The sequence below is a fragment of the Fukomys damarensis genome, unplaced genomic scaffold (genome assembly GCF_012274545.1).
Source record: "Fukomys damarensis isolate Sample0158 unplaced genomic scaffold, DMR_v1.0_HiC HiC_scaffold_24, whole genome shotgun sequence".
Taxonomy (NCBI): domain Eukaryota; kingdom Metazoa; phylum Chordata; class Mammalia; order Rodentia; family Bathyergidae; genus Fukomys; species Fukomys damarensis.
In genome coordinates this window covers 58,191,890-58,199,932 of record NW_022900936.1, presented here as the reverse complement: position 1 = coordinate 58,199,932, position 8,043 = coordinate 58,191,890, and the positions used below count along the sequence as shown (strand labels likewise).

At 38.0% G+C, this 8,043-nt stretch overlaps 1 protein-coding gene across 2 annotated transcripts in view; it reads right to left on the bottom strand.

Moving 5' to 3' along the window:
- Positions 1-417: 417 nt before the first annotated feature.
- Qtrt2 (queuine tRNA-ribosyltransferase accessory subunit 2) overlaps positions 418-8,043 on the bottom strand; it is a 32,499-nt gene continuing 24,873 nt past the window's right edge. For both annotated transcript variants that reach the window (XM_033768077.1, XM_033768078.1), the window contains 5 exons: positions 7,290-7,489; positions 4,573-4,724; positions 2,409-2,526; positions 777-864; positions 418-702 (listed from right to left, as the gene is read on the bottom strand). In XM_033768077.1, coding sequence (XP_033623968.1) covers positions 526-702; positions 777-864; positions 2,409-2,526; positions 4,573-4,724; positions 7,290-7,489 — 735 coding nt within the window. In that variant the 3' untranslated portion in view covers positions 418-525. The remainder of the gene's footprint in view (positions 703-776; positions 865-2,408; positions 2,527-4,572; positions 4,725-7,289; positions 7,490-8,043) is intronic.

Here is an 8,043-nt window from a genome sequence, read left to right as displayed (position 1 = left end):
GGCCACTGAGCTAAATCCTCAGTCCTCCTTTTTACTTTGGGACAGACTCTCACTAAAGTGCCCAGGCAGGCCTTCAACTTACAATCCTGTCTCTGTCTCCTAAATATTGGAATTACAGGTATATCACCAAATTTGAAAGGCCATTTAAGTCTTTAGAAGACATCTCTTCACTATCATGTGGGCAGTTTGAAAGAATCATTCTTTATTTTACTCATATTTTTCAGATATTCTGTAATTTAGCAGAATTTTACCCTTAAATATAAATGCTTAAAGCTAAAATCATTCCAGGCATGGTGGCACGTGCCTGTAATCCCAGTACTTAAGAGGCTGAGGCAGGAGGATTACTGTGAATTCAAAGCCAGCTTGCACTACATAGTTCAAGACCAGCCTGAACTACACAGAGACTCTATCTAAAAACAAAACAAAATAAAACAACAACAACAAAAACCCAGAGAACAAAACAAAAAAATAAAGCTAAGATCATTTCTTCTTCACTTCTTCCCGTGTTATAACCATGGTACAAGCTCAATGCAGAGTCAGATTTGTATTTGCCAGTTCTCCAGATGCTTGCCTATGAATGAGCTCTTTCAACTGTGCCAGTCTGTCACATTTTAGTGCTTCCCGGATGGAGTGAAAAAATCCAAAGTAGTGTTCAAAGTTGTGCATCATAAGCAGTACCCTGGCCAGCAGCTCATTGGTCACCAGCAGATGGTGGATGTATGCACGAGTGTGATTCTTACAGCAGTAGGTACCCTGGCCAGCAGCTCATTGGTCACCAGCAGATGGTGGATGTATGCACGAGTGTGATTCTTACAGCAGTAACAGGAACACTCTTTCACCAAGGGGCTAAAGTCCTCCCGGTACCTGAGGAAGGAGGTCACAGTGACATTTCAGAAAGTGACGAACATAAGAAATCCACACACTAGGCTTCTGGTGAGGTTACCAATGCTTAATAACGTCACTGGTAAATTTCCAGTGTTGGTACCTGCTTAAGATGGCAATGTGGCTAAAAGTCAATAAAGAACACAATGAAATCGGAAAGACTTTGGAGTCCTCCTCTGACATGTAACCTCTAAGGCGGGGAGTAAAGAAATTTGCACTGTCACTCACTCATATTGAGCATTACTTGTCATACTATAAAGGCAAATAATGTTCAGAAATGCTGTTCTGACGCTTCTCATCCATCTGCTACAAAGCACCTTCACATATACAATCTTGTTTCACCTCTGCACCTACTCTTGGAATTGGCTGTTTTTATTATCATTTTACAGATGAAGACCATGGGGGTTTAGATTTTAGAGGAAGGCTCTGGGGCTTGCCTGCCAGGGTTTGAGTGCTGGCTCCATAACTCCCTTGGGCAGGTCATTTATCATCTATCTACCTGCACCTTTGTTAACCATGAGCCAAGGGTATTAAGAGCCTACCTCACAGAGCTGTGGCAGGAATTAAATGAGTAAGTACAGCAAGAGGGCTTGAATGCAGCGGGGAACATCATAAGTACTTAACATAGGTGTCACCTTTTCCCAGGTATTAAAGAGAAATTAAATGACTTGACCAACACCACCCAGGCAAGAGCAATGCCAGAATTTATCTCCAAGTCCCCAAAACTTCAAGCTGAGCACTGGTAATAAGCACAATACAATTTCCAATAAAATCTACAATGTAAAGGGAATTTTAGCAGTAACCATTTATATTATGCTGACATTTTAAAAACAGAAGCGAATCTTGTTGGTTATTTTTCAAGAAGTTAAATGAAGTAGATTTTACCTTTCCAGACAATCAAGATGTCCCAAAAGAATATAAATAAGAACTTGGATTTTCTTTCTTTCATAAATTCTAAAGTCTATATTATTGTTAAAAAAAAAATATTAGAATCCCTAGAATGTCCCTTCAGAGAAACCAATAAACAACCTAGAACTAAAGCAAGCACAATAAATTCACAGAAAAACTACTCACTGTTAGTAGTGATTACCACTTCTGGCCAAATGCAAAATTACAAAATACCTTAGTTCATTCTTTATTATGGCAAATACTTTAGTTAAGATTTATAAACGGTATATAACAAAGATGATATAAATTCCTTAAAATTTACAAATTATTATGGCAATTCTTATTTCACCCTGTCCTTAAAGTAATCAAGAGGAGTAAAAGGCACTAGACGATGGATCTGGTCTCATCTTTCCGACAGCTTCTCTAAAGCAATGGTTATCTAGCCTCAATTTTCTGACAAGGTACACAAACTCATCTGCAGAACAAAAGCTTTTCTGGAACAAAATTTGAGAAGGCCTAAGTGATATCCAACTATAAATATTTTATGAAGTCATAAACTGAAAAGAGAACACAAACTTTTAAAACAGTCTAAAATTTAAAAAGTTAGAAATCAAAATCCAAGCTTTAAAAAGTCTTACTTTTTTTCCTTCAGATTAATTTCAAATGATGTCATTTTTTGGCTGCAACCAGTTGTTTTAATTTTCTTTACTTGATCTTCATATTTTATTTCTTCTTGTATCCCATTTTGTTGTAATACTGGAGAAACAAATAAAAAATCTTGAATGAAGATGAGATAAGGAGTAGCCATTGGAAGAATTTTAGTTATTATTTCATGCCCTTTGACTCTACAATTCTGCTCTTGAAAGTTTATCCTAAGAAAATCACAAGAAAATAAAAATAGTAATACGCTTCCAGATAGACACAGATTTATTATTTCCAACATCAAAATGATTTAAGATAATCATCAATGTCTAAACAAATTATGGTTACAAGTATCTTAACATATAATCTCAGTATCAAGGAGTGATTTTTAAAATCGTATGTATGTCTGTATCTTTGTGTGTTGGTGTTGTCCCTATGTCTTATCACAATGTACATACAAATAAACTGGACTTTATAACACCCTACACTCAACAAGTAGACTGAAGCAGAGTATGGCTTTAATTTATGTTTTCTGTATAGAGACTCTCGGCTTCCTGGGAACCCAGATTATCCAGAATTAATTGAGAACTTCAGTTGTTCCCTCGAACTCTTTGCTTGAAGGAAGAACTGCAAAAGAAACACCAGCTCTACAAAAAGCCAGTTGCCTTGAACAAGGGAAGATAGATAAGAGGTATCCTGGGAATGAAAGGTAACAATCTCAAAAATGGTCCAATGAGAAGAGGCAGGTAAATTACCCAAGAAGGGAATTTTATCCAAGTCAAAGAAAGCCTGAACACTGAGCACAAAACTTGCTCCTGTGAGTTTGCACGTTGATGTAGAAAACTAAAAAAAGGCCTGACACTTTGGAAAACTCTTGTCATTTAGTGAAACTGCTGGCAATTTATTTCTTTAGAATTTTAACTATTTAATTGGGGGACTTATTTATAATACATACATATCATACAAATTTGATTAATAATTCTTTGATAAAAACTGAAAAAGCTTTTTTTGAAAAAACTTTTTCAGTTTTCACAATCACGAAGTAAGTTAAGTTTGCTTTAGCCAAAAAGGAACTCGTTCATTCCAGAGAACTCAGTATCAGGTTCTTCTTACAGCTTTGCATATTCATAGTACTGAATGACTAACAGGTGTCCTCGTCCTGGTGGAAATAATTTAGTTTGTAAATGAAGTCATGAAAATGTATAAAGTGTTAATAGTATGCCAATCCACATACATTATGCTCTGGTCTGACTAAAAGGACAGTAAAATTGACCTCCTATGTATAAGAACTCAATCAACCTGACTTCTTTTATTTCCAGAAGTAATCTGATTTAGAATAATGCATTAAGTTGCCTTAAAAAAGGGTGACACCTTCTGAATGAAATTTTTGTCACCTGTGGGGAATAAAACAAACCTTTAAAGAAGTCCAGGGCCCTATTCAGTTTTAAGGTTGGAAGTGGTTGAGGAAGAGCTCAAAGGAACGCAGGAGCAAGAAAGGGAAAGAGCCTTGGTGAGAGGCAGAGGGCAGGCTGAGGTGGCCACACTTTCTACACCGGCTCCAACCGCTGCCCACAGCCTGTGCCCCGGGTCCTTTACTACTGCCAGCTAAGTGTTAGACTCTGAAACACTCCTTTTGCCTTGACTTCTAAACAGCTAAATGACAAAAGAAAATGGGAGCGTTTCAAAGCAATATTAGCAGAGAAAAAGTTTTCACCTCTTGGTGTGTCAAAGAACCCCAACAAGCAAAAGCAACATGAGGGTCAGATGATAGTGAGTCTCCCATAATTTTAATTGCATGGGATTTGCAAAAAGCAAACAAAAAGTGTTCTGTGGAAAAACAAATTAACCTTTATAAAGCAGTTCAAAGGCTATCTTTTGTTAGATTCATCATAATTCACTGTTCTTTCAGGTAGCTAACAGAAAAGGTCTTGTTTCTGCTCACTGCAAAATCACATCTTAATATTGATGAGCTGCATTTATAGTATTAAGTGCCTAGTTTTAGGTGCCAACATGCCAGGGTATACAGATTAAAAAAAAAGATAAAGTTTTATAAAAGCCTGGCTTTATGTGCACACATTTTTGTCTTGTGACTCAGGCCAAAATTAATAGGAAATAGAAGAAACTTAAGGATTAGACAGAGATTAACTTCAAAAGACCTACATGTCTCCTCAGGATTGGGCTGGTAATCAAAGCTGAATGTCAGGGCACATCCCCGCTCTGTCACTAGATAAGGAAAAAAACTCTCAAATAGGTCCACTCCTCTTTCAATACACTCGAGCACTTCATCTGGCCGGCTAACACCACAAATGAGCCTGTAAGGGTAACAATAAAGACCGTGACACGAGGACAATCCCACGAATGAAATCAGAGTCTTTCCAAGGGTCAGGGAATGAAGAGCAATGATAATGAACACCAGCAATCACGGTTAGAGTGGCAAGAAGTGGACAGCAATGTGTGGCAGAAGGAATTTAAGGTGTGAAGAGAGACCAGGGCTTGAATCCCAGCTCTACCATTTAATTGCTGTGTTTGGGGCAAATTTCTTAATATATCTGAGCTTTAGCTTTTTCATTTTAAGTACAAGAGCAATAACACTTCCACAGAATCACTGTGAGGATTAATGAGATACTTTAAAAAGAATATAAAATAGTTTCTAACTTCAGAAAGCTCAGTAATTCTAAGTTTCCTTTCCACTCTCATTCTTTCTGAACAACCTCCCTAGTCTTAGATTGAACTTTATAGTCTATCTGTATATTATAGATTTTTTAATTGTGTACTTTATTTCTCCCTCAAATACTTTCTTCATTTTAACTGTATTTCACCCATAATTATTTTTCATAATTGGTTTTCATAAAGACATTCTGTCTATTATATGCTTCATAGGTTCATTTATAAGCACACCTTGCTCTTAGAATTTTAACTCTGGCCACAGGATCTAAGAATATAGCTGTTTTTTTTCCCCCCTCTTCTGTGTTAATAAAAAGTCTGCACTATGGGATAAAATGTTTTCAAAGGTAATGGGTAAGGCATTCTGGGATTTTTAATAATTCTCAACCAGAATTTGCCACAAACAAGATGCAGGGATCAAGTCTGGCTGCCCAGAACTATTTTTTATGTTTGCTTTTCTACCCATCGTCCTTTTTCATGAACTAAAAGAGAAAAGCCTACATGCTCTCTGATTTCTAAAAGAAATTTAAAAAAAAGACTTAAGTTATATTAAACAAGCAGAACGCTTAAATCTATGCCAGTTTTCCTGACTATAATTTCCTTCAAGTCATGTAATGTTTTAGAACTTCTCTCCAACTGAAGCTGGCATTCCTACACATTCACAGAAAAAACAATCCCGGCTTTCACATTCAGTAACAGACATCTGTGAGCACTTAACATAAAAAAAAGTCCAGAAAATGACTAGAAATCCTAGTGCTGAGTTGTTATCTGTACCAGAATGACACAGGCATAGAAGAGGGAATAATGAACACAAAAGAACCATGCTAAAATTGAGGGGACAAAGGATGTCAGGATGAGAAGAACACCCTGTTCCGGGTCTTCACATAAGTGTATTCATGTGTAAGAGTTCACTGAGCTTTATCGACCACTCAAGCTCTGCAGTGTATGTCACACCTAGCTTTTTAACGAAAGTGATAAAATTACATATGTACTATTCAATAGGCTGTAAGGAGTCTAAAGCAGTACTCCATCATCAAATATATTTACAGGGAAACTATAAATATTACATCAAGTGGGAGGAAAGACTACACTGTTTTTTTAAGTTAAAAAAATCAAATTGTATGAATTTGTCATTAATAACATGTTTAGAAGTTTATATACCCTGAAAATGGCTACATTTAGCTAATTAATACAAGTATTATTTCATATAAATATCTTTTTTAAAAAATGAGAACACTTAACATCCATTCTCTGCATTTTTTAAGAATACAACATATCATCAACTATAGTCCCCAGGCTATACAACAGATCTGTTGAACATATTTCTCCAAACTGTAATGATCTTCTAACCCCCACTTTCTCCCCAATTGCCCCAGGCTATGGCAACCACCATTCTACTCTCTACTTTGGCGAGATCAACTTTTTAAGACTTCATATATAGGGTCTGGGATGTAGCTGAGAGGCACCATGCCTGCCCAGCAATAGCAAGGTTCTGAGTCTCATCCCCAGTACAGAGGGGAAAAAACAAACAAACAAACAAAAAAACCCACTCCATATATGAGTAAGATCATGAAATATTTGTCTTTTCATGCCTGACTTCTTAAACTTAACATAATGACCTTCAGATTCATGGGGGGGGGCTTTAGCTTAGTACGACTCAATTGCATTTAGAAACTCAGAATTTACACCTTGAATCTTCAGATCATCTCTTCTCACCAATACATAATGAATCCTGCAATTTAGGGAAACCTAAGAACCAACCTATCAGTCCCATCAATTTTACTACCTGTCTCAAATCTAAGAACTTCTTTAAGGTTCTTATTTGTAGAATACACCTTCATTCCACTAGGCACCCCAGCCCTGTCCTCATCTTTCCTTGATTTAAACGACAGCAACACATGACTGTACTTGCTCCTAGGTACCATGTTATATAATGAATAAAAAACATATTTATACTTGGTACACTGAGAGGAAATAGCACAACATTTGTCCTCACTTATGAAGAACAAATAAATACACATGGCAATTATCCTCTGCTCTGCATTCTGCATCAGCCTTGATGGAAATTTCCCTCACAGTCTGCTGAGAAGGGACAGAAAGGACACATCAGGACGTTAGAAGGCATATCCACACAAGACAGCACCCTGCCCGAGGCCCCAATATGCCTGGCCTGCATCCCTCAAGGTCAGCCTGCACCCTAACCCGACACTAGCCTCGGTTTGTCCTCGGGCAGCTCTGCAGTGACTAATGACAGCAACTGCAGTCTGGTCTCCAGGGTTGTTGGATTCCCTTGAAAGCCATCCAGAAGGAAGCCGCCAACAGGCCGCTTGGCTGTCTCTCGTGCCGACCTGAGCCGCTCCTCCGTCACATCTCCACCTTCAATTACCCCAATGATCGTGCTTTTCTGAAGGATCTGAGAGAAGAAAAGAAGGACTGAATGCTATTAGTCATTTTCAGTAACTGAGATCTGGGTTCACACAAACCTTACCCAGAAGTCAATGGACAGAAGAAAGCTCAATGAAGCTTCCATAGATGAAACAGGGATGGTACACCACTCATCTCAAAGTGCCCTTAGGGGTCCAGAGAACATGCTGTGAAAAACACCAAGTAGGTGAGAAAAGGTTGAGGAAAAATAGGCAATCAAAATATGCCATCATAGGGCTGGGGTTTTACCTCACACACACACATATGTTCTAGTTCAGGTTAAATGAAACGCACACTGAGGAGGTAAAACTGGAAAAGGACAAAAGGAAGTTCTAATTTGTTCAAAGGACTATTCAGGTCTGCTTCAGGTCTCAGTTACAGACAACTTTAGGAATTTAGAAACGGTTTGGTCCAGCCAGTCATGGACAGGCTAGCAGTCACAGCCTGGATGTGGGGGTGGGGGTTGCTTAAATTCAGGAGTTGAAGACCAGCCTAGGCAACACAGTAAAACCCTATTTTTAAAAAAAGCAGCGGGGGGGGGGG